Source organism: Aythya ferina, assembly GCF_964211825.1.
Source record: "Aythya ferina genome assembly, chromosome: 15".
In the NCBI taxonomy this organism is placed as follows: Eukaryota; Metazoa; Chordata; class Aves; order Anseriformes; family Anatidae; genus Aythya; species Aythya ferina.
Window position 1 is genome coordinate 8,185,578 of NC_140314.1, and position 24,412 is coordinate 8,209,989.

The 24,412-nt window shown below is 40.0% G+C and overlaps 3 protein-coding genes across 19 annotated transcripts in view; 1 reads left to right on the forward strand and 2 right to left on the reverse strand.

The window, feature by feature from the left end:
• REXO5 (RNA exonuclease 5) overlaps nucleotides 1-5,971 on the reverse strand; it is a 14,288-nt gene extending 8,317 nt beyond the window's left edge. Inside the window, exons 1-7 of one of the 3 annotated variants that reach the window (XM_084536659.1) lie at nucleotides 5,713-5,971; nucleotides 4,543-4,664; nucleotides 3,551-3,677; nucleotides 2,608-2,695; nucleotides 1,309-1,458; nucleotides 1,066-1,154; nucleotides 136-251 (exon numbers count right to left, since the gene is read on the reverse strand). In XM_084536659.1, coding sequence (XP_084392785.1) covers nucleotides 136-251; nucleotides 1,066-1,154; nucleotides 1,309-1,458; nucleotides 2,608-2,695; nucleotides 3,551-3,677; nucleotides 4,543-4,664; nucleotides 5,713-5,835 — 815 coding nt within the window. In that variant the 5' untranslated portion in view covers nucleotides 5,836-5,971. Of the gene's footprint in view, nucleotides 1-135; nucleotides 252-1,065; nucleotides 1,155-1,308; nucleotides 1,459-1,971; nucleotides 2,174-2,607; nucleotides 2,696-3,550; nucleotides 3,678-4,542; nucleotides 4,665-5,712 lie in introns of those variants that run through there. The other 2 variants (XM_084536658.1, XM_084536660.1) reach the window with 2 other exon arrangements.
• The window catches only part of ERI2 (ERI1 exoribonuclease family member 2), a 26,918-nt gene extending 15,310 nt beyond the window's left edge, over nucleotides 1-11,608 (forward strand). Inside the window, exons 2-10 of one of the 3 annotated variants that reach the window (XM_084536662.1) lie at nucleotides 3,262-3,322; nucleotides 5,123-5,273; nucleotides 6,068-6,207; nucleotides 6,353-6,480; nucleotides 6,622-6,778; nucleotides 7,449-7,549; nucleotides 8,725-8,806; nucleotides 9,505-9,593; nucleotides 9,798-11,608. In XM_084536662.1, the coding sequence (XP_084392788.1) occupies nucleotides 5,230-5,273; nucleotides 6,068-6,207; nucleotides 6,353-6,480; nucleotides 6,622-6,778; nucleotides 7,449-7,549; nucleotides 8,725-8,806; nucleotides 9,505-9,593; nucleotides 9,798-11,138 (2,082 nt within the window). In that variant the 5' untranslated portion in view covers nucleotides 3,262-3,322; nucleotides 5,123-5,229 and the 3' untranslated portion in view covers nucleotides 11,139-11,608. Of the gene's footprint in view, nucleotides 1-3,261; nucleotides 3,323-5,122; nucleotides 5,274-5,896; nucleotides 5,987-6,067; nucleotides 6,208-6,352; nucleotides 6,481-6,621; nucleotides 6,779-7,448; nucleotides 7,550-8,724; nucleotides 8,807-9,504; nucleotides 9,594-9,797 lie in introns of those variants that run through there. The other 2 variants (XM_084536663.1, XM_084536664.1) reach the window with 2 other exon arrangements.
• LOC311445042 (acyl-coenzyme A synthetase ACSM3, mitochondrial-like) lies at nucleotides 11,600-24,312 on the reverse strand. Of its 13 annotated transcripts, none has more exons than XM_084536686.1 (17): nucleotides 24,186-24,312; nucleotides 23,945-24,054; nucleotides 22,830-22,876; nucleotides 21,831-22,046; nucleotides 20,597-20,829; nucleotides 19,038-19,248; nucleotides 18,109-18,316; nucleotides 17,728-17,871; nucleotides 16,837-16,990; nucleotides 15,872-15,951; nucleotides 15,005-15,128; nucleotides 14,329-14,409; nucleotides 13,555-13,656; nucleotides 12,954-13,081; nucleotides 12,743-12,842; nucleotides 12,180-12,299; nucleotides 11,600-12,002 (listed from the first exon to the last, which is right to left on the reverse strand). In XM_084536686.1, exons 5-17 carry the CDS (start codon nucleotides 20,792-20,794, stop codon nucleotides 11,919-11,921), a joined length of 1,734 nt encoding a protein of 577 aa, XP_084392812.1. In that variant the 5' UTR covers nucleotides 20,795-20,829; nucleotides 21,831-22,046; nucleotides 22,830-22,876; nucleotides 23,945-24,054; nucleotides 24,186-24,312; the 3' UTR covers nucleotides 11,600-11,918. The 13 variants fall into 13 exon arrangements, with proteins under 13 accessions (XP_084392812.1, XP_084392814.1, XP_084392810.1 ...); XM_084536688.1 differs by having other exon boundaries at nucleotides 21,861-22,069; XM_084536684.1 differs by having other exon boundaries at nucleotides 22,830-22,915.
• Nucleotides 24,313-24,412: the final 100 nt, after the last annotated feature.

The following is a 24,412-nucleotide window of genomic DNA, read 5'->3' on the forward strand; positions in this document are numbered from 1 at the left end:
CACCAAGTACAATGCAGTAGACATTGGTGAGTAGACAAGCGTACAGACCAGAGTCTTCTGCAAGGTCCTGTGTTACAGGCTTGATTTGAAAGGCTTGTAGCTCTTGAAGAGATAAGACACTTCAGTACGACTCACCTGGTGCGGTAGTTCACTATTGTGCTTTCAGGTTTGACTAGTTCATTCAAGAGGCATTGACCCTGTGCATCCACCAAAGAGACACGAGTGACTTCATTCCCCCTTGCAGTCAGGCACTGTCAGGAAAAAGCAGAGGCAGCTTTTGAATCAGCACAACGCTGCCATTCAACAACCTTAGCTGAGATCTGCTTTGGCTACAGCCAGCATCACTGCTAAGGAGTTGCTTTACTTAGAGATCTGCCAGTTATAGCTTGCTTCATGCTGTAGCATGCTTCGTTTTAATTGTTAAATGCCCACCATAAACACAGCGAACACACAGGCAAGCACAACACAAAGATAGCCTTTACAAAGAAGTGCTGATTTCACAGAATCAGTTTGTATTCTGCACTGCAGGGCTGCAACTGACAGCACCTTCACCAGAGAAGATAAATAGAATTTAAAAGTAGGGCCCAAATCACATTGTTAGTCACTCAATGCTGATGCCAATGGGGCATCTCTGCAAGGTCAGAACTGCACTAAGAGAGGAATCCTCACCACAGCACGTTGCTGAAAGAACTGGGATGGCTAAAGGTGTAGCACAGGGACATCTCTGCATTCCCAAGCTTTGGGGAGAGCTGGGAGAAGGAGAGTTACTGCAGCATTGGTGATGGACCTGGCAGTTCCAGATGCTGTTCTGAAAACCACCATGTAACTGAGTTCTCTGGAGGAGAACTCTGAGTCCTTCCTGTGGTTGTATTAACACTGGTACCATCACTGAAGGGATTGGCAGCAGATGTATTAATACATCTATTGTATATTTTATATATATATATAAATACATTTATTAATACATGGTTTAATAAATGCCCAGGGTGCCTGGCTCATTTTGGAATAGCTGCTTGGAGCTTGATTGCTTGACAATGCTTTGTAAGGTCACACATTTATTTTTACCATTTCACAATCCAGACCAAAGAGGGGGCTGCTGTCCGTCCTCTGCTGATCACACTCTGTATGCACATAACCCTTACATCCAGGGGAGCCTAAAATGAAAAGACACCTGTGAACAAGACACAGACCTCCCTCTTCTAACAGAAGTCATGTATCTTACATGACCAGGCATATCATTAACTGGCAAAATTAAAAGCAAACAAAAACCAACCCAGCCCAACCAAGCAAAAACCTCAAAAAACTGACCTTTCATGGGATAATCATTTTTTTTCAGCTCTTCTAAAGTTAGAATGTACCTAGTAAGGCCTTGTTTTGATTCTCCGTATTTCCGGATGATGGGATCACATTGCAAGTCTGAGTTTTTAGGAATACATCCACTGCTAGTGGAAATCAAGCCTGTAACATACAGAATCACCTGTCAAGTTCAGACAGCACTCCTTACTTGCAGTTTTCTGCATTAGCATGCACACTAAGAGGTTACACCATTTCACAATTAAACACTACGTGGAACAATAAGATACTTTATATATATATATATATATATATATATATATATAAAAGGATAAATGATACATGCTGATGTGTGACAGGGTACTTGAATCCTACTCCCAGTTTAGCTACTGGCAGTTAGCTGATTGTGAGCAAGTCACGTCACAAGTCTGTCTCACATTCCTTTCAGTAACAGAACACTTTTCTCATAAGCATGACAGCACAGTCATCTGTTATGTAAGCTGTAAAAGTTCTCTTTTTTCCTACTTTCTGTGTGAAATTATTTTCCCAAAGTATTATTAGGAGAAAAGACACTCTGTGGCTCAAAAAGAAGCAAACTGACACCAGAATCCACAGCTGTATAAAGTCTAATTATTTTGTAGGTGATTCCCTGCAGATTGCACTTAAAGAGAAATATACCTGACATCTCAGATCTGTGACTGTGCAGTAGGTTTACAGTCAGGATGCTAGAGGACTTTGTCAATACATTGAAAGTAAGAGCTGTTCATTCTCCCATTTAGGACTGGAATTCAAGATTCTTTGTTACACTTCTAACAATTTCAGTGAAGTTCTCATTGTAGTCTCTTGCGGGTTTTGTACAAGCCCGTTGGATTACAATCACCTCTATAAAGAGTGTAAAAATAGGAGATCAGTTGTCAACATACCTATTCTTTACCTTGATTTGCAGCTCAGCATAACAAAGAAAACTACGAGCAAATGAGTAATATCTTAGCTTGAATCTACTTTATATCCGTGTATCTATTATTAGATATACATTACAATAAAATAACCACAAAATGGATAACGAAGCATCAGAATTTTGGGTTAAACTTACTAAGGTTTTCTGTTCTTTTTGCATATACTTATGACAGTAAGTCCAACAGAGAGTTACTGAACTAGTTAGAGGAACTAGCCTCTTGGCTATTATACTTGTTCCTTTGTAAACAAGTTTAGCATAGCAGCATGTTGGGGTAGCACAGCATGCAAAGCTATTAAATTACTCTTGAAAGCAAATCACTGTGACTAAAACGGATGGTGCAAAGCCAACCAAGATACCTTGTGCATTGTTTTGAGTTTTCGCATCTGCTCCTTCTCCATACAGGTTGGCTAGGAAGCTGGCTGAAGAAGGTGGTAATGTGAATCTCTGGAGAGAAAAAAAAAAAAAAAAAAGAAAAAAAAGAGATGTTTTAGGAACTTTGAATCACAGCAGAAATGTCAAGTATATAAGGTGCCTCTTTATCCCCACAGCAATAACATTTAGAGAAAGGTGGTTAAAAAAAGTAGCAGAAGCACGTTGGGCATTTTCACAAGAAAACAAAACAAAACACAAACCAAACATTTTGATGATGACGCACACTATAGAATTCTTTGTACTAAGGAAAGATTTGCTTTCCCAGATATGACTGCAAATGCAAGTTTCAGACTTTAATTGATAGAAACTAAAGCACTTCCAGACTTTCCAGCTAAGCTGTGATTTTGTATTTGCTGCAGTTCAGAGAGAATTCTCTAGAAGTTCCAATCAAAGCACTTCTTTCTTCCTTCAAAAACATTGCTTGTAGCTCAGAATAATGCTTTTGGGAAATGGAAGAAATCTGATAGAAAGTGTAAATTGTCAGAGTGAGATTTTTCAATCAGTCATAACTCTGAGATTCTCCTCACTCATAGCTTAAAGTAAATTTCAAATCAACCGAGGTATTTTCAATCTCCCAGGCATCCTGAAGATGTTGGAAGTACAGAGGGCTGAAACACCAATGTATGCACATTTCACCTGGTAAGGCTTCAAAGACCTAAGTCTTGAAAAATCTGCTTCCAATATTAAAGCCATGGTCTTTGTTCTGGGCTTACAAAGGCCACTAACAGATCCTCTCATTGCTTTAGGAGTCAAAAGGCAGACTCTTCCTATTGGAAAGACAATAATTTCACTGCAGCAATAATCATTGGGACGTGCTTTAAGGATTGCAGGAATTTTAGCAGACATCAATATAGCTTGGGGACTTACATGCTGGAACACTTTTCTGAGGTGTTTGAACTGTAAGTAGAATTTGTAGAAATGGAGTTGGCTCATCTCATGTAGAACAATAACCACAACCCCTGCCAGGTGGCTTTGGTGATAAATACGGCACCAGCTGCAATTAAACAAAAGAAATCAAAGCAAAACAATCATCAAACACTCTTAAAAACAAACTTGGCGCCAACCCAGCTTTTCGGTCAGTCAGTGGCAAAGTGCCAAGTGACTTCAATGAGAAGAGGCTTTTCTAGCTTATCTCAGCCAGCCACATATTCCTAGAAGCAACATAACATGAGAGACAGAAAGAATGAATTGTAGCAAAATTCTGTTACAGTACCATTTCAAGTCATAACCTACCCACCTCATTTATATTAATCAGAATATGAAACATACAAGTAACTTCAGCTGTAGTGATACAGTCTAGTCAATCAAACTGAAGAATGGAATCATTTCATCAAAATGAAAGCTTCACAAAATCACTTTCTCTTTGACAGTAAAAATCCAAAGTGGAGCATTTTGGCCTTTAGCTTTATCATATTTCACCATATTTATGCCATCCGAGGTTGTATACACTCCTCAGCCTCCCACTTCCATTGCTGAGAAATCGCCCCGAAAAAGAGCAGTGATTAAATTGTCCTTCCCAAAACACTCTAGAGAAAACATTTCAATTATATCTGTCATTAAATGTTTTGCATTAATATTTTAACATATTTTTTTTTCTCAGTGTGTTTTTTATACAAAAAATTGTTTAATTTTTGGTAACTACACGAAGCAAAGCTATGAAATGGTAGAATTTTTATCAGAGGAGAAATTGTGGTCTCCAGCCAAGTCTAACAAGAACCATATCTACACAATACAGTCTGTCATTATGGCATCTGTGCTGCAAGGATTCTAAAACAAGCATTGCCTATGCCTTTAGATAGGTTTTCACAGCATATGAGGACATAAGACAGGGTTGATTCCCAAATATGAAAGTGTTATACCTGGGCTGTGTGACATTGTAGCATTTTCCCAAAGCTGCATACTTTAACAACTCATAAACTTGGTCATGGCTGATTTCACAGTCCTCACCAAATAAAGCTGCAGACAAGCGAGATGACTTTTCCTGCAGAAAGGAAAATGCCAGTAAAGAAAGTTCCATGTGATCACATAAGTTTGCAGAAAATGTAGTCAATTATACAGTAAAAGGAAACTATTTACCACTCAGGTGCAATCAACTACACGTAAAATAACTCTTCCATTCAGTATGGGCAAAAAGTTCCTTTCCAGATCCCACTTCAATATTAAATTCACTGTCAGTGTTTCAGTAACCCAGGTCCTCTAACTTCACAGATGTATTTTGTAACAACGAACATGTGAGGACATATATAGTAAGGAGACTTTTAAGGTTACTTAATTTTCAAATATGATGTGCTATAGTCTCAACCCCTTCACCCACTCCCTGCTGTAGAGCTTTGGGCATTTATAGAAGAGTTATATGTAGCCATTTGTTCTGTTGAAACTCATTTACTTCATTTACACTGTGTCATCTGCTTCGGTGGATGGATCTGCTGGCCTCTACAGGAAAAATGTTTCGTTACTATGCAAGGCAGATACGAGGAAAAAAGCATCAGACTAGATGAGATGAAATGAACGCTACCGCACAACTCTGCACAACAGCTCTTTAAGCCATGATCCTAAAATCAAGAGTTCTCCCAAGCTGGCCAGCAAGCAGGTACATTATTTTGGAGGCCTCCATTACCCATCTGCCCTGTTCTAATAGCGCTCTTTTGGCCTGCAGTTTTTACAGATACTCTTTTTTACCTAATGAAAAGACACTGTGGCATACTGATGTCATAGCTGAAAAGAAAAAATGAGGAAAAAAAGCACAAACAAGCAACCAACACTACAGATGGAATCCCGCAGGGGGCTTACTCGGGTATCTGCCTCGCTACCAGGCAGTGTTTTCCCTAGCACGCTACCGAGCCTCGTGCTCGGTAATTGCGGCAGAGCCTGCCCCCTGGGCTGTGCTGGTGCAATTTAAGGCCCGGGTTAGAAGTTAAACAGAGGCGCCAGCCTGTGAGGCTGAGCGGCCAAACCCCCGCTAGGAACCCGCAGCGCCATGGCCCCCAGCCCCTCAGGCTGACCCGAGGCTCCCCGCCCCGGCCGCCTACCTTCGCCTTGTGCCGGCCGCCCCGTTCCGTCCTGCTCCTCTTCCGAACCGCCCCCAGCCCCTCCGCGGTGCCATCAGCCTCGGCGGGCCTCTTGCAGGCGTTCCCGCAGCCGCTGCCAGCCATGACCCCGCTCCTGGCCGCCGGAGCTTTCCTCAGGGCCAGCCCCGCCCCGCGGCCCCGCTCCGCCCCGCTCCGCCCGCGGCCCGGCGGGAAGCTCGAAATGGCGGCCGGCGGCCCGCGCTGAGGCGGGGATGGCCACCAAGCGCCTGGCCAGGTGCGGGCCCCGAGGGCGCCGGGAGGGGAGGCCGGGAGCGGGGCGAGGCGAGTGCTGAGGGGAGCTCGGTGCCGCCCGCAGGCAGCTGGGGCTGGCGAGGAGCAGCGGGCGGGCGCGGAGCGGAGCGGCGGTGACGGCGGAGCAGCGCTTCGGGCACCTGGTGGTCGTGGACCTGGAGGCCACCTGCTGGCGGGGCGAGCGGCGCCACAGCCCCGAGATCAGTGAGTGGCGGCCCAGCGGGCCCTCGGCGCCTGGTCGCCCTCCGCTGACGGCTCGGCCCGTGTGTACGCGGACGGAATGACCTCCGCGAGCAGCTTTAACCTTTCTGGCCTGTTCCTTCCCCGTCTCGTTCTGGTTTTGTCGCAGTTGAATTTCCAGCAGTCCTGCTGAACACCGCCACCGGAGAGATCGAAGCGGAGTTCCACACCTACGTCCAGCCCCAGGAGCATCCCGTGCTCTCCGAGTTCTGTACGGAGCTGACCGGCATAACGCAGGTGTAGTGCTGTTCTGGGTGAAGTTAAAATTGCTGCTTACTACTATTTTGTGGAGACCTTTAAAGAGAGCTAAGGAGAAATAAGCCTCAAATGAATTCCAGTCCATATTAACACATACATCTCTTCTTCTCTTTCATAAAGAATCAAGTCGATGAAGGGGTACCTCTAAACATTTGTTTATCACAGTTTTTGAAATGGATTCAAAAGATACAACAGGAGAAGAAAATTGTATTCAGTTCAGATACTCCAAGTAATTCTATTTCAGAAGCAAAACCATGTACGTTTGTCACTTGGACAGGTAGGTAGAATTTTCATTTAATTTTTCTGCAAATTAATACCCATTAAAACTGAACATTTGGTGGTGCTAGTAAGATTGCATCTTCACTGCTAGGGAGTCAAAATCCTGTTAAATATTAGGGATATGATATCGGATAAGACTGAAAATATGAATACTGTTGAATTCTGACTTGTTCACTCTATATTTGTCTCCAGGGTCATCACATTTTTCTGCTTTACACAGAGTGCAATGTGTTGCCATTCTCAACAAGTGTAAATGATTTAGTGAGGTCTCCAAGATATTTATGTATCACAAAGTCATTGTTTACTAAGAGCATGCACTCACTTGTCATCTTGAACCATTGCAGCAACCCAAGTGCTTCTCATGTACAAAGGCTTCATGTGTCCTGTACCCATCTGTACAGGATGTTACTAGTATGTTGATTCATCTCTTTATGTAGGTTTTAAGGCATGCTTAGGACAGTTATGGAAGTACAGCAGTACCGGCGACCTGCCCAATTAAACGTCTGTGCTCACTATCTATAGTTATCACGCAAACAGTTGCATTTTTTCTTGCTGATTTTTTTTTTTCGTAACCCCTAGTCCATTTAGATGAGAGAAAGGCCTAATTGGAAGGCATCAGGATTAAAAAATATAGTAAATCTTCATTTGGTTTTGCTTTTTCTGTGCAGACTGGGACCTGGGTGTGTGCTTGCAGTATGAGTGTAAAAGGAAGCAGTTGCGAAAACCTGACATCTTAAATTCCTGGATTGATCTCAAAGCAACATATAAGGTGAGAAAAATCAATAGACTGACACACTTATACCCATGTTACCATCTCAAAGGCCAAGTATACCTAAACCAATAGCGTATGTTCCAGCGTCTAGTTACTCCTTTGTTTTCTTTCTGTGTTATCACTCAATAATGAATTGCATGCTCTAGAACGGCATGAATTTTAATAGTCTTAATGCTTAGAAAAGTATTGAGTGTTTATGTTACATAAATGAATGATAATCCCAGAAGGTTTTTTTTGAGCTGCTCTTCCTTTCCTGACATCTTTTACTCTGATTGCTGCCTTAACTTGTTTTTCTTATGTTCTTCTTACTGCTTTACACTGCTGCATGGAAAATAGTGATCCTCAGCTGTTTAGAAGGTACATATGGACCTAGTACAGGATTTAAATATATGTATATATATATACAAACTTTGACCAGAAAGTATATTCTGAACAGCATTAGCAATACTGGAAAATGAATATATATATATATATACACACACACATATAAAATATGTATATAAAATGCATTTATACTGAGAAAATGAAAGGCTTTGTGTACGTGTGTTTGTGTTGGTGGGATTTTTTGGCTCATTTTTTCATAGTCTACATTGGAACAGAGTTCTCCCTCAGGGACTAATGGCAGCTGGGTTCCCCTGTGTAGCCAGGGAAGCTCTCAAAGGTTTATCCAGGAGTCTACCTGTCCACTGATACTTGGAGTTTAAGCAGCAGAATTAAGTCTCTGAAGATAAGCAGGGCATTCATATGAGAAACAGGGATTGTTAAATGAGAAAAAGTATTATATTTGGTACATACGTAAACTTTTTAATGCTTATGCCTTTGCAATGCATAACAGTTTAAATATTCAAGATAGTATTTATCAGTGTATTCCTCAAGGCTGTTGTTAAGGCCTTCATCAATGCAAACCATAAAGTGCAAATGAAGGTAAAACGAGGTAAGATAGAATGGATTAGTTTAAGGCTGGGAGAAGGGATTTATGGTTCTTTCCATTCTAATCTGTTACAGGGTAAGTCACATACTGAGTTACACTTGTCTTCATTTTACAGTTGTGATAAATATTTGGCCTTGTGAGATGTACTATTTGTAAGGTGATATTTCTGAACTGTTTTTCACTCCACTGTGAAGGGGTTTTGAAATGTTTTTTTATTAACCACCTGCATGTTTTTCCCTAGGCCTTCTATAATAGAAAGCCTAAAGGACTAAATGGTGCTTTGCAGGATTTGGGGCTAACTTTTGCAGGACGGGAACATTCTGGTAAGCATGATATGATCATCCTCATTTTAACATACATACATATCTTTTATAAGACTAGATAGCTACTGTTTAGCTTTAGTTAGGTAAACTAAACTAGCTAGTAATATCTACTAGTTAATATAAATGTTACCGTTACTTCCAGGCTATGCGATGTTCTGTTCAACAAAGCCATCAAAGTAAGAAAAGACAGATTCTTCAACGATCAGTTTGTCATTTCTAACCTCATGCTTTGTTTCAGAAATCTTTCCTAGAACTTTTGCCTGTATGTTGCACAAGATCAAGCTCTGGATTGCTAGGGTGCAAAAGAAAAAAGAGTATGGGAAAAAGAGTATCAGGGAAGATCAAGAAAACTTGATCTTCCCTGATAGGTCTGGACAGCTCATTAGTGTAAGAGAATACCAGCGCAATGTGATTTTTTTACTTATTTTTTGACCTAACTAATACAACTGAACATGGATTTTGATCATTGTGTCTATATATTCAGCTATATGGGTTGTTCCTTCAGATGTTTCAGCACAGGAGATTTTTTTTTTTCTTTTTAACTTCCACTGCCCTTTTCTGAACTATATAACAGTGTCAGAATTATGTGAATCCATTTCATTTATGTAAGGTGTACCTAAATGTCACTTTTCCTCTAATAAGAACCATCCCCAGTAGTAGTTTAAAAGGAAGGCATTAATATAACCATGCTTTTGAAGGGTTGGATGATTCTCGGAATACTGCCCGTCTTGCTTGGAGGATGATTTGTGATGGATGTGTGTTGAAAATTACTAAATCTTTGGATAAGGTTAGTAACTATTTCGTATCTATCCTCCTATTTGTCTTACAGCCTGAAATACAGATGAAGGGTGAGCTATAACAAAACCAGTATCTTGACTATGAATAATAATAATATCCATAAGCTGACACACTTACTAGTTTTGTACATTGATTTCTGAAACTACTTGAGTATTCACTCTCCAAAATCTCTTTTGATATATGGACTCCCTAGGCATATCTGAAGAAGAATTTAATTTCTAGAACACTGAACGCAAACTTCGCTGACAAGACTCCACTGGGAACTAACAGCAGACCTGAGACATCTAGAGAGAGAACTTGTAAAATAAACTCTCTGGCAGAGAAAAACCACAACAGTATTGCAGGATTTATCATAAATTCTAATGTACAAACTGAAGAACAACAGACCACTTGTACTGATTCCTCTGCAGACATCCATGTTGCATCTAGCAGCAGCTCGAGGACTGACTTAAACAATCAAGCCCAAAGCTCTTTGTCAGTGTCTACTGACAGATTTCCTCTTCCTCTTAGACATGTGCAGCAATCTCACAGTAATTTATCAACAGGCATTCAGCAAGGATTGAACAACGGGCATATTATGAGTACAACCAGATACAGCCCAGTACATGAATCAGGACTAGTACTTGTCTCCACTACCATCTCCTCAGTTAACATCTCCACTGAGGATATCAGTACTAGTTCTGACTGTTTACCTCTGCTGGCTGACTGGGAAGATGTAGCTTTAATACCAGAATCTCAATCTGAACAAAAATCAGACTGTGTTGAATTTAAAGATGGCTCAAGTATGGATATTTTAACAGTGTTTGAAGAAGAAACAATTCCAAAGCAATCAGCTGTGATGAGTTCAAATAATCAAAGTTCAGGGAAAAGTGTTGTACCTGTGGAATCTCTCAAATCTATCATTTACAAAAGTCCTGATACTACTATCTATAATGTAGGAACAGTACAAGGGCAGACTTCAAATCTTTCAGCTTTTAAGTTACCATCTGCAAAGGCAAATGCTATTTCATCACAATCAAAATCATTGAAAAATTATTCCACTCCTTTTGAGGTTCCTAAAAGAAAGCCAACTAGTCCAAAAATGTTCCCACCAGCAAAGAAACGGTCTTTCTCTATATATCAAGAAAAAAATGCATCTTTTGATCATTCCTTACCTTTAAGAAGTTCAAACTTGTCCAAAGTATCTCATACCATTCTGAACTCCACAGTCAATCTGAATCAGCCTGTAACAGCTGTGAAAAATGAAAAACCAACTCCCCCTCTGTGTAACTGTGGTCGAAGAGCTAAAAGGCTTTATGTATCAAATGCTGGTCCAAATCATGGCAAAGCGTTTTTTTGTTGTCCTGTTGGTAAGCATGACAGTAGTAAGAAAGGTTGTGGATACTTCAAGTGGGAAAATGCCTTTCTAAAAGAGAAAACTAATGTTCTCACCCTGAATGCAGGTGCCTCGACCTCTCTTGGAACTTGCCCCAGTACTTTAGGAAATTCTTCCAACAAAAACCGTTTGTTCCTTAGGCCATCTATGAGAACTTGACATTTACTTTTTTTTTTTTTTTTGGTCTGAATCTTTAATCGTTAGTTAACCACACTTAATATAACCAGGACAGTCTAATGATGTCAGATGTTTTCATCCCATTCTCAGAATGTGACATTGCTTGGTTAATGTGGATAAAAATTGAAAATGCTCAAGCATACAATAATATTCATATATTATAAACTATATCATTAATGCAGTGTGAGAGAACAGAAAAAAGTAAATGCTAAGATTAGTATAAGCAGCTATTAATTATACTGTATCATGTATTTTAAATTCTTTGCTAGTCTAGTCCTCAACACTTTAATGCTGTAGATTTTATTTGCACTATTTTTTCTAAATATACTTTCAGTGATTATAACTTTGAAAATGTATTTATAAGTTATCACACTTTTCAAAAGTGATTCTTGAAACAAGTGTTCTTTTAAACTTTTTTAAATTAAGTAACAATAAAGATAAAATGCCAGTGACACTTTTCAGTTTATTTAATGCATCTGTTGTACTCTTGACTACATGAATTTTCCACTTCATTTGTATCAGTCTGCCTGCTTTTGTACTATTAGCTATTAGTGTAGCACCAGGGACAGCCAAATGCTGGGGATCAGGTAAGAATTTAAGAGTTGGACATGATGATCTTAGAGGTCTTTTCCAACCTAAATGATTCTATGAATTTATAAAATCCTAAACTAAGAAGGCCATAGTCTTTTACTCTACATTACCGTGTAAATCAGCATTATCTTTTGTTTAAAAACAAAAAAATGACCCTATAAAAGAACTCTACTATTTTCTCCACTCCTTCTGGCGTAGTTCATTTCTTCGAATCTTCCCACTAACAGTTTTTGGCAACTCTTGAACAAACTCCATCTAATGGGAAAGGGAAGAAATTGCAACACAAAATAAGATACAGTTTATCTGAATTTTGACTTACTTAACCTTAGCAGCACAGCCTTATAAGCCATATTATAGTTGATACCTGCTATCAAATAATTCACTACCTGCTACTGAAAAATATTTAAAATATTGGGGTAATTGAAGACTCACCTTCCTAGGATACTTGTATGGAGCAGTAACTTTCTTAACATGGTCCTGTAGCTCTTTCATCACTTCTTCTGGATCACGTGAAACATATTCAGGTGTTAAAACCACAAAGGCTTTCACTACCTTAAAGTTAAAGGAACAACAGTTTAACTGCCAATGAAACACAGCACAACAGTAAGATTTGAAACATTAACCAAACACTTGCTGACAAAACATAGAACAATGTATAGGGCAGATACGAACACCTTTGCCAGTGTCTGCACATGCTCTATTTTTATGGACCAGAACTAATTTATATACATTTACTAAAGACCCATAATTTTAAGTATTTGAATGTTAAGAAAAAATTTCAAATGGTGTTTTTGTTATATTGGATATTGCGGCACCTGTCTCAGTCAGTTTTTCCGGCACAGAGGGATAGATGGCTGATAGACTAGAAATGCCAATTTGAGTTTATTTAGTTTAAAAATTAATCACTTGGCAGACAAATCCAGTGGAAGTTGGGTTTCATCAGCTCTGGTATGCACAAAGCTACTTTTAGATATAAGCTCATTTAATGTGTTTACCTCTCCCCTGATGGGGTCTGGGCTGCTGACTACTGCTGATTCCACCACTGCGGGATGCTCTATTAGGGCACTTTCTACTTCAAATGGTCCAATACGGTATCTTTAAAATGAAAGGTCTTTTTGAAACACACATTTGAAATACACATACTATCACACCTAAATCAGCTGTATTGTTCAAGTTTGAAGATGTATTATTAATCAGTTAAATTACCCAGCAGAAGTGATGACATCATCAGATCTTCCAACAAACCAGTAGTATCCATCTTCATCCATAATCCCCCTGTCTCCAGTGACATAAAAATCCCCACGTATTGTTGCCGCTGTTTTCTCTGGATCATCCTAATAAGCACAAAATTGTATTTTATATAAAAACAGCCTGAAAAATACATTACATTGCATTCTAACATATTCAGTATATAAGTTGCGGTAAAGCCAAATGTTCATAGATTTCAGCTTTTCAGACTGGTCCATATCATTATATGCATCAAATTCAAGTGGGACACAAATAATGGTGAATTATAATAAACATTCACCATTACTAATCCACAAAACTAAATCCGTCAAAGTTTTCCCTTTTTATTAAGGAAATAACAAGCAAAAGAAAGTGGATTTTAACTTGTTAGGCAAGACACTCATTGAACAACTAATTGTGTAAGTAGACTAAGTAACTGCATAAAAAAATGGAAATTCCTCTTTCCTCCCCACAGGCTTTTATCCTTCTAAGTAGAGAATATGTATAGGAAATGAGGCATCAAATTACTTGTTACAGAGATTTAACAGGACATCTACTTTAACTGTAGTAGGGTTCTTACAGTATAGCAAGTAAAAAGAAAAGGCGGTCTTGTAGGTTTTACTCTGATGGCAATATCTCCTTCTTTTCCAGGAGACAGAATATTACCGTTTTCATCTATAATCTGAAAATAAACAAAACACTGTTTTATTATCTTGCACTCAAACTAGAAAACATTAAATTAAGATTATAGAATCTTAGTACTCATTTAAAGTATTTAGTCGAAATATTTCCTGGAAAATCATTCGGAGCAGTAGAGGACAGGTCTTACCCTGACAATTCAAGTGTAAGATCACTGCAAATCCACTGTATTTCACACTGGGTCTTTTATCTGAGGAATTCCAAATACTGTGCAAACATGTATTGAAGTTGGTAAGACCCCAGAGGACGATAAGTAATGGGGTGAGAAAACCTTAAGAACTGAAAGATACTAAAATCTTAAACAATATTGCAAACTGATCTACTGCTAGAATCTGAATCAACAGTTTTGTTATCACCAGGAAATACCATTCGCTCCCACTCTGCCTTAACTCAGTAATTTAAATTCTGTCATTGCCTTAGCATTTGATATTTAACCACCAGTTATCAGTAGGTTGTCATCTATGTAATGCTGTTGAGTTTGATACAACAGGGAGGTTTAGATGCTCACTTTGCACATTCAGTTTGGGACATTTCTTTTTCACTCTTATTTCCTGTTGTATGATGCTACACAGTACAACTCCATGTTAAAGCTTTCAAACCTCTTTCATGGAAAATGATTTTTGAGAGAGCAACAGTGCCACCAGAGGTACAATACCTTGACATCATACGTTGGAGATGGTTTTCCCATAGAACCAGGCTTAATTTTCATTCCCTTAAAATTTGCACAGATCAGCACCTGTAACAAATGTGTTTGTTTTTCTTTCCTTAAATGACAACTTGTACATTCAGTCTTTACCTTAGGTTTAAAATACTCAGCTAACATTGCAAATTTCTGTAAGAAATAATAACAGTCCTCATTATAATCATATATCCTATGATTAAACTTCTAGAAATAAAGTACACCCTTAATATTTTGCCCACAGCTCCAAACAATGCCAGTGAATGTTCTAAAGATAGCTTTTAAAGCAGAATTTGGAATGCAGTAATGAGGAATATACCTCTTTTGTGTTAGTTCTCAATTCAAAGCTCACAAGAATGAGTAACAGTGCTTGGATTTTGGGTGAAGACATTACAATTGTTCTAGGACTTAAAAAAACAAAAAACAAAAAACACACAAAAAAAAACTACATTTTTCTACTGTTGCATATAACAATTGACTTTGTTGTGATAGTTGCGATGAATCCATGTTGTTGGAATGTGCTGAAGGGATGAGGAGTATGTAAACCAAATACAACTGTGTAATCTTTCTAATCACTTTTTCTTGGCAACCTGAATGGAATTTATTGTTGTATCTGTAAAGTATAATTTTTCATCTGTAAAGCTGTACATACTGTTTCTGTCTGTCCATAGCCTTCATGAATATCCAGCCCAGTCTGCACTTTCCATTCTTCCATCACATCGGGGTTGATTGGCTCCCCAGCACTCACACAGTGACGCAGGCTTTTGAATGTATAGCTTGGTGGGAAAAAGAAATTAAATAACTGGCAGTTATCTATCTGTTACACCCCATTCAATACTCTGTTCTGGTATTGTGGGAACTTTTCTACACAAAAATACAAATTTTACTGAGATCTATTAATTCTAATTGAACTGTGTAGCATTGAACAGAAACAAATCTGAAAAAAAAAAAAAGCAAACAAAAATGAAAAACACCTGTTTTACTTCTGTATTATTTGCAAATCTAATAATATCATGTTTCTAACCTTCTAACCCTAGAATCTCAACTGGAGTCTAAACTGAAGAGGATTGATGAAATTCAACACTAATGACAAAAAAAAAAAAAAAGCAAAAAAAAAAGCACAGGAGATTTTAATTAAGCTGAAGAGTTTTTCATACATTTCACCAAGCCATACTGACATACATTTCTTGTAGTGTATACGACTGGGGAAACACAGTAGAAAAACAAAGGGAAGGAGAATGTGACTATAAAAGCACTTTGGAGGATATGTTAAGCATGATACCATGATTATCTTATTATAGCTTCAGCTAAACTGCATTTCACTGTTATTCATGAAATCTGAGGTGGCACCCTGACTCTTTCTGACTTTCTTCATCACACATAAGACTCAAGATGTTGAGAAATACAGTCAGTGTTACTGTTACACCATTGTAAATTTGGAATAAAATCAAGGTGAGCTGAGCACTTAGTTCATTGTTTTGATCAAATCCACCACTAGAGGTACTCTGCTTTTTCTTACCTGGACAGTTTATGTTGCACAAACATTCGATATGCGGTTGGAGGAGAACAGAAGACAGTTATGGGGTATCTTGACAGACTCTAGAGAATTTAGAATAAGAAAAGTGAATGTTGCCAATACAATGAAACCCATGAAGTCTCATCTACGTTATAAGACATAATGTAATCTCTGTCTATATCAAGCTTATAAAACGTGTGGACAAAATGTTAGTGTCCAAAAAAAAAAGTCAGCTCTGCAGTTGCCAATACCGACATATAGCAGTTTTATCTAACTAGTTTCTTCTTCAAAACAGAATCTACATCATCTTACAGTTAATTCACCACACCAGAATTTTGTGCTCTTGAAAGCCTTGCAGTCCTTGTTGCAGAATTTCCTCATAACCTAAGTTTAAGTAGAAACCAAGTGAAACCATAAGGCTACTCTCTGAGATATTCTATAGGAGTAAAACCAAGTGTTCTTCAACAGAGCCTAATGTTATGTAACAGTTTCCAGCCATCTAAGTAAAATAAATATGATGAAGGTAGTCTTTTTCAAGGGATGAAGGGTTGTGTGTGGAGGACATACGACAATATAATGTTGATGCCATTTGTTAAAGAAACTCAGCCTTGCTGCATCTTCACTCCTTAACATGGGATTACTTGGTGTAGGCAACTGAAATTCTCATTTATCTGTTATTATCACTTATTTTAATAATAACACCGAGTGTTCTGCAAATCTCAGTCCAATTTCTTTTGTGCTTCTTTCATGCCTTAGAAAGAATGTTTGCAAGTTTGTGCAGTAAAACCTGTTTTCAGCAGACTATATGATTAAACTGTTCGAATGTCAATTGTGCTTTTATGTATTTGCAGCACTTAATACTGAAATAATGATTCAATATTACCTTTGCAGCACCACGGGAAATGAAAGCTTTGACAAGACCAGCAAGCAAGAACAGTGCTGTTTGTTGCTGGGCCCTCCTCACTTACTTCAAAGACAGTAATTGGGTTGAATTGTGGCATTTTATGTACAAATACACATGCCCCTTGAATCCACGTTGCTATACTAGCCCAAGGTGCCTTTGCCCAGCCCGTGTCTGATGTGCTCCAAATTACGTCTGAATGAGTCAAGTCCAGCCAGTACCTGGTAACACAAGGAAACATGATTCACAATCTGTATTTGGCAGGAAAAAAGACAAGTATTAAACCATCAACACAAGATATGTCATGGAGTCACATCCAACACTGCTTGTCTTGGGTAAATGACACTTAAAAATGGCTGAATTTCTGAGCACAACTGAGACACAGCACAGTGAGGATGTCATCAGAACAGACTGATGTTGCATTTTTCTAAAGGAAGTTATATTGATGGATCTCCTGATTTGTTATTCCTTGCCAGTTTCAGTGAAGTGTACTGCCATATCAATTTTATAAACAACATTGCTTTATAAATGTAAAGATTCTGAACTATCAGCATTTTGTTCCTGTGGGAGTTGCATCTAATCTAGACATGTGTGAGTTCAGAAACCTCACAGCCACATTTTTTTCTCTTTTATGATACAGACTTTATAAACTTGTGCGGATGTTCAGTTTGGGGTAGTCTGTTAACCGTACACAATGAAGAGGTTATCAAAAGTTAAAGAAAATACTAAAAAGAAATTCGTAAGGCCATTTGAAGGCTACATTCTATATATACTGGCTGGACTCAAAGTATGACTTGCTTACCAGGAAAAACAAACAAACAAGCCTTGTTCAAATTTAACAGAATGATTGTTTTTTAAAAAGTGAAACAAAGGCTTCTGGAAAAAAAAACGTGTGTTTCCTCTTCCTTCTGCCATGTGAGCAGCTACACAAACATGTCTGTCAAAGTAATATCCATACCTTGCATTTACTGTGAGGCCAATACCATAGCTGCTGTGGGAATGTTCAGTCATTTTGGGGGATCCTGTAGTTCCACTGGTAAAATAGATGGCCATTGGATCATGATGCTTTGTGGTCACACATTGGTGATTAGAAGGAGCATTTCTTTAAAACAAGCAAAACGATTAATAAAGTGATTTGAAAGTGTGACTTACATGCTCTTAAAAATGTTTAACTAAAATAAGTTTTGCAGCAATCAGAAACATCAAAAACACTGACATTTTTCCATTTCGTCGCCCTAGAAGGATAGGAACATGTTGGCATATGCCAGCATTTCCTATTCAAAACAAACTAACATGTTTTTATTTTTGCTGTGGCACTTTCACAGCTGTGGTTACTCACTTCAGGAGATCTTTAAAGTTCAGCCATCCTTCTCTGTGGCCCTCTGACACAAGCAACTTGCATTTCAGAGACTGGCATTCAGCCCCAACTGAATCTACAGCTGGTGCCACAAAATCATCAGTAATGATGCACTTTGCCTTGGATTTCTGTAGTCGATAGAGAATGTCCTTCGCTGTCAACTGCTGTGTGCCAGGAATCAGGACAGTTCCTAAAGAGGAGGAAGTAGAACGGAAAAACAGCTGAAATGTTTTATAATAATAGTTGTACCTACAAGCAGACATCAGCTTACCTACTGCTTTTGAGTGAGACAAGGCAGTATTAAAGCAGGATTTGGCCCTGCATTCATAAATACACTGATTTATTTGATGGATTAAATTGTATGTGAGGATGGATTAAATTCTAATTTAGCCAATACTAGGCTGATCACAGGACACTAACAGAAATCAACAGAACAACTTTTTTTGTTTTGAAAACACCTCAACTGGACCATGCCATCTCTCTGGACTTAATTTCTTTACTGGTAGACAGAGCTGTACCCTGCTAGTGTTTGTGAGGCACCAAGACATTCTGGGATGTAATTTCTGGCAAGCTGAGTATTTAACAGATCCCACAGGGAAACACATGAAACACTTGGTTAAGTGTGGGCTAATTTCACTGCAAGTTTGCAAGAAGGTGCATTTGTGATTCATCATAAGTGGTGGAAAGAGAATGAGAGAGGCACATGGACTCATAGGGTTTCCTTAACAGATAGAGCACGTGCAGAAGTCCTAAAAGTATCACAAAGATAAACTTGGCATGAAGGATGTTCTTGATCAGTGTGGCAATAGTTCATCTTCAACAGCATATTTGTAGTTTTGACTGTGTTAAAAAGCAAGGATTAGTTTAAGTCATAATTTCTATACCTCTGTGGTATGTGTGCTTTTACCAACCTGTTCTCAAGCAAGCCACATTCACCAGCCACCATTCTGGGATCCGGGGCAGAATTAGAAGAACTCTGTCTCCCCGTTGCAGACCACAAGCATCGGAGAGTACATTAGCTACTTTCCTGGAAAGGACTCCCAGCTCCTCAAAGCTCCATTTCACCTCTTTTCCATCACCATCTACCCACCACAATGCAGGATTTTTATTTTTTTTCCCTTCCTGTAGAATAAAAGGGTGCAGTGTAAATGGTTCATTTTAGAAACACACTGCCTTTAAGTCTGAGGAAGAGCATTTACCAGTTACTCATTGCTGGAGAAATCTGGGGATACAATTGAAATCTGCCACTGATTCCAAATGAGGCAAAGAACTCTCCTTTAGGATAAACTGCCTATGAATGTCATTTAAGAAATTAAATTTGTATTCCTTTCCTGAGCTCATCATGTTACACTCTGAAGAGGTTGTACAACTTTTTGTTTCAGGCCATGAAAATAAAGCAGCTGATGAATGTGGTTTCTTCTGGGTTGTGCCCCAGAGCTTCCCAAATCTTCAGAGGTCATTTCCAACTTCATCTGGAATTGGGCCTGTTTATTAATTCTGAAAATTAAATCACAGGTTCAAGAGCATAGGCCCACACAGTGTGAACTGATGTGTGAAAAGTGAAATGTACGTATACAATGTGCTCTAAAGGGGTCCAATGCATTTAGCAGTAGCACTATGCAAGATGCTTCTTGAGCAAAACTCTCTGGGGCAAAAAAAAATATGGTTTATTTTTAAATATTTGAAGGTACAGTAACACTAAGGCTCATTTTCAGGAAGCAGATTTTAGCTGTGCACTTCAGAGGGCACCAGATGTTGTTTCTTTCTCCATTTACAGCCTGCCAAAATCTGTTTTTCCTGCAAAAGGAACAATTGCTCCCTTTGTGTCAGATAGGTGACATTCTACTCTGTTCCTGCTGTCATGTGGACATAACTACGTTTAGACTCTCATCATGAAGAACCTGAGTCTGCAAAACCAGTCCTACATCCTCAGACTCGAGTTACGTAACAGGATAGGTGATAGACCTATACTTTCTTTTTTCTCCCTGTATTTCCTTTCCTTGTTTAGACCTCATGTCTGTTTGGGCACTCAGTTTTCGGTTCTGTAGATATAAGGTCCCTGATGCAATGATTTTTCATTTGGGAAAAAAATTGAAAGGTTAGACATTACACAGTATTATTCATTTTGTAGGCAGGCAATGAAATATATGGAGGTCAAGTGATTTGGCCAGCACAACCAGACAGGGTGCATGTCACAGCTGATTGTGAAACTAACGTGTGGTTTAAAGTGGTAAAAAGTCCATTGTCTCATTCTTGAAGTGCCTGCTTACAGTTATTCTCACTGGAGTTACTGATTAAAAAAATGAACCACTTGGACTCATGGGCAGGACAGCATGTGGCTGAACGGATCTACAGATTCAAAGTGCATGAGATGATCATCAGATTATAATCAAGAGCATAATTCCAGTTACTGGATTTGTCACTGACAGCATTAAGTACTACAGCATCTGAGAAGCCACAGAAATGTTACCTTTTCTATTTCTGTCCATCTGTCCAGCACATCGCTTGCAAAGTTGAAGTACTCCGGCACCTCTAGTCTGTACTGTTGTTTTATGGCCTCATAACTGAAAGAGGTGGAAACTGTGTAGCTCTGGCTGCAAAGCTGGAGAGATTTTCTCAGGGCAGCACGTAGGGATATAGCACTCGGGACCTTCAGTAGAAAATGCATGGCAGCAACAACGGCTATAGCCTCTCCAAGAAATTCTGCAGTGACACAAATACAAACCTGGTATTAGGCATGTGGTTTCAGAAGAGCTTTTACCATCACACAGCGAATACACTGGAATAACAATAACTGTTAATTGGAATACCTGCTGAGGACAGCTCTGGTTTTGCCACCGTGTAACCCCTGCTCTCTCCTGACCATCATGCAGTTGAGATCCTGACCACACACTCAAGCAGCAGCACTCAGCCCCATCAGTGTGATAGCTTACCTGTTCACATTCCTTCCCTCCCCACAAGCCCTGCTGATCACATTGGTAGGTCACATTGCAGTTACCTTATAGAGGCTTTAAGAGCTATAAGGCTTTCAGTGCAGAGAGGCACTGAAAGCTCTTAAACTGTGACTTCTGTAAATGAAATGTCTGCTACTGATTGACAATCCTGCGTTAGTTACTGCCTGACCACAGTGTTACTTAGTACAAAGACATCTGTAGCTTTTCTAGTCTATCAGCACTGGGAATATGCTGTCTGCCAGAAATTAAATCAATGTAGGAAAGCCCTGAGAATAGTTTTAGCATTGATGTATTAAATACTATTTTGATGTGTGGTCAGCAAAAAACACCATTTTATGAGATGGAGAAACTTCAAAAGACTCCCCGATGAAGGATCCGAAGTGTAGAGCCATAGTTCTGTAGAGTCAACTTAGCAGGAGGGCTGAAAAATCTGAAGTCATTATTTTCATGCATTGTCAACTTTTATTTACAAAATAATATAAGCAATGATAATTCCTTACTGAATTAATAATTATCCAGCTGCAAACCCATGTGATTTTAGTGATTCAATTAAGCAAAAAGACTTTTTTTTTCCCAATCTCTAAGATTCAGTTTGTGTATGACAAACACAGGAAAGAAACACAGCCAAATGCAAGACGGAGAAGGACAGGGAAAAGAGGGAATGTAGTCAGACAAGCAAATCCGTACTGTTCCAGTGCCAAAAAAGTGTCCTGGCCAGCAGCTTTCCGGGACGGGTGGAGGGTCAGTTACCTTGTGAAAAAGCTGTCAGTCCCAACTTACTGCTTCTTGGCCTTGCATCAAAATGTGAGTCCTCTGAGTGTTGAGATGCGTCCCAGCTTTGACTCCTCACACAGATCTCAGACTCCCGGCTGTACACCTGTTCTGGCGCTGTCACTGCATTCAGTGACTCACTCCTGTGTTTGTTACATGTACTTTGGACTCACGTAAAAGGCAGCCAAGTCCTGTCTGTGAGAAGAGCTGACAAATTTCTGCAGAGCTCACAGAGGAAGTAGAAAGTGAGAGGTTAAAATCTCTCCCATTTCTTTCTCCTCCCCTACTCCCACTCACCAGCCGCTGGATAGAAACATACTTAAGACCTTGCTGCAACCAAGTCACATCTGTTACATTCTGGATAGGGCAACACAGGGAACAACAGCCTTTTGATTAATTAATAGGTTGTGTAAATACACTGCTGAGCAGGTAGTTTGGGGTACCTCAACAAACCATAGCAGTTCAGCTATGATTGACAGTGAGTATCGATTCCTGGGATGCTGCTGCCCTGACCAACTATGTTAATGTGTATGCTAGAGACTTGCGAGGTTTTGTAAGTGCTCTGCCTCATGTTCAGAGAGCAAACAGTTAAGTTGTGCTCCAGCATTGCTGCTGCCTCTGCTCTGCTCCCACAGGAGAGATGGGATGAAACATTTGCCAACCCCTCTCTGTCCTGGCCACAGCAAGGCATCACTGCAGAGCCTGTCATCAATGTGGGCACGGCCGTGGCATTGGTACATGCTTTTGCCATCAGCCTCTGCTGCAAGGATGGCATTTGCCAGGGAGGTGGGAGACAGCTGTAGCTTAAATTGAGGCACCAAGATTTTTTTGTAAGAGTTTGGTTGCTCAAGCCCTAAGTCCTTCCTGCTGCATCTTCATTCTCTAAGGCCAGCAGAGAGATTGCTAACACCCATCAATGTGTTTGGAGCAAAACAGTCCTCTCAGTGCTGATCAGCAAGGGTGGCGCTGCGGTCTTACCTGGCATGTGCTTTTGTCTGCACTTCCTTCTGGGGTTCAGTGTCAGTCTGTGACAAGCGGACAAAAAGGCGATGTTAACCAGCTTCCTGAAATGTTCATTGCAGCACAAAAAAAAAAAAAAAAAAAAAAGATTCAAAAGATTCCCCCAAACAACAAAGCTGCTCTCCACCTAGCAGTAAAGAAGGACCTGCAATCTGCAGGAGCAACATTTTAACAAGCTCTTTGAAATGCAAGTGACAAAATCCTTACAGAAGGCAAGGGCCTTAAAGGAATTCCCTACTCAGATTGCATTACCCCAGAGGAGGCACAGAAGTAAACCAAACATGACAGCAACCAGCTTGTGATGTCAGTGAATGTGCCAGGAATACTTTGGAAGAAAAACCTTCCACGGTGACCTAAGTGTAAAAGAAGCGTAACTGTTTCTCTGTATTAATCTTTTGACAGGGCATAAAACTACTTCCCTGAGTATGGACAGGTTTTTCCAAACCCCTCGGCACTCCTCACCACCAAAGCACCCTAGTTATGTTCTGCGTGGTGAATTGCATGTCCTCTGCACCACTCACAGCTGCCTGCAGAAATCCTCCCTCCTGCGTCACACTGTCCTGACAGGCCCAGCTCCGCAGACTATTGCTGCAACTCCCCACAACTTTGAGTCTTTCATGCACCCCCAACCCAGCAAAGATTACATGACTTTTATTTTACTTGTGATCAATAATCCCACCAAGGTATAACAATTGCTGTAGAGTTAAATAAGCCTCGAAGACTTTGCAGGAGAAAAGCTTTATATAAAATGTAAACACCATCTCCTGTTGCAGCTGTGACCGATAAATACGTCCATTAATTTATGAACTTTTCCTCCCCTATTTTATCCTATGTGTAAATAACACGATAGTCCTGCCCTTTGTGACGCCTCCTTAGTTCTGTCCTCTACATGCTTTCGCAAAATATCTTCATTTTTCTCCTCTTGATTGTCCAAAAAGCTCAAGGGCTAATGGAGGGAGATGAGGCCCTCATGGACAGTAGTACACAGGCACCTTCCTTCAGAAACCAATGCTAAGTGGTGTGTATTTTTATTCTGGTAACACATGTTTTGAGTATTTCAAGGCTAAAATTACCTGTATGAGGAGTTTCTGTTCCAGCTGGCCCTGTCACACCATGAAAACTTCAGGAGCTGGACAGGCCACTGAGGAAAGGGCCAAATGGAGGCTGTCCCTTCTGGGGCACACTTGCCATGTGGAGAAAAAAAAAAAAAAAAAAAAGCAGGACTGAAGCCAGCTGGCTCCATCGCTCTTGAGTGGCAGCCAGCCCACTCCTGGAGCCACCTCTCCTCCTAATTCCACAATCATTAACACAAACCGAGCCTTTAATCCCGGGACTGAGTTCCCAAGCTCAGAAAAAGCAACCAAGACGAGCAACTTCACTCAGCGCCGGGAGCCCAGGCTGCCCCTCCAGGCCACGACGTTCCCGGGGGGCCCGTCCCTCCCGAGGTCAGCCACCCACCCCCTCTTCTGCCGGGAGCTTTATTTATTTTTCACCCCCGGGAGCGCCGCCCGGCTCCTGCAGCCCGGGGCGGGGAGGGCCTG

Excerpts from the sequence above, each read along its gene's own strand:
- LOC311445042 (XM_084536687.1), bottom strand. The coding sequence starts at position 20,794 with ATGCATTTTCTACTGAAGGTCCCGAGTGCTATATCCCTACGTGCTGCC. Across the intron at positions 19,249-20,596 it reads GATGGACAGAAATAGAAAAG|GAAGGGAAAAAAAATAAAAA; the intron begins GTAACATTTCTG and ends TTTATTCTACAG. Across the intron at positions 12,300-12,742 it reads CAGACCCCATCAGGGGAGAG|GTAGTGAAAGCCTTTGTGGT; the intron begins GTAAACACATTA and ends TTTAACTTTAAG.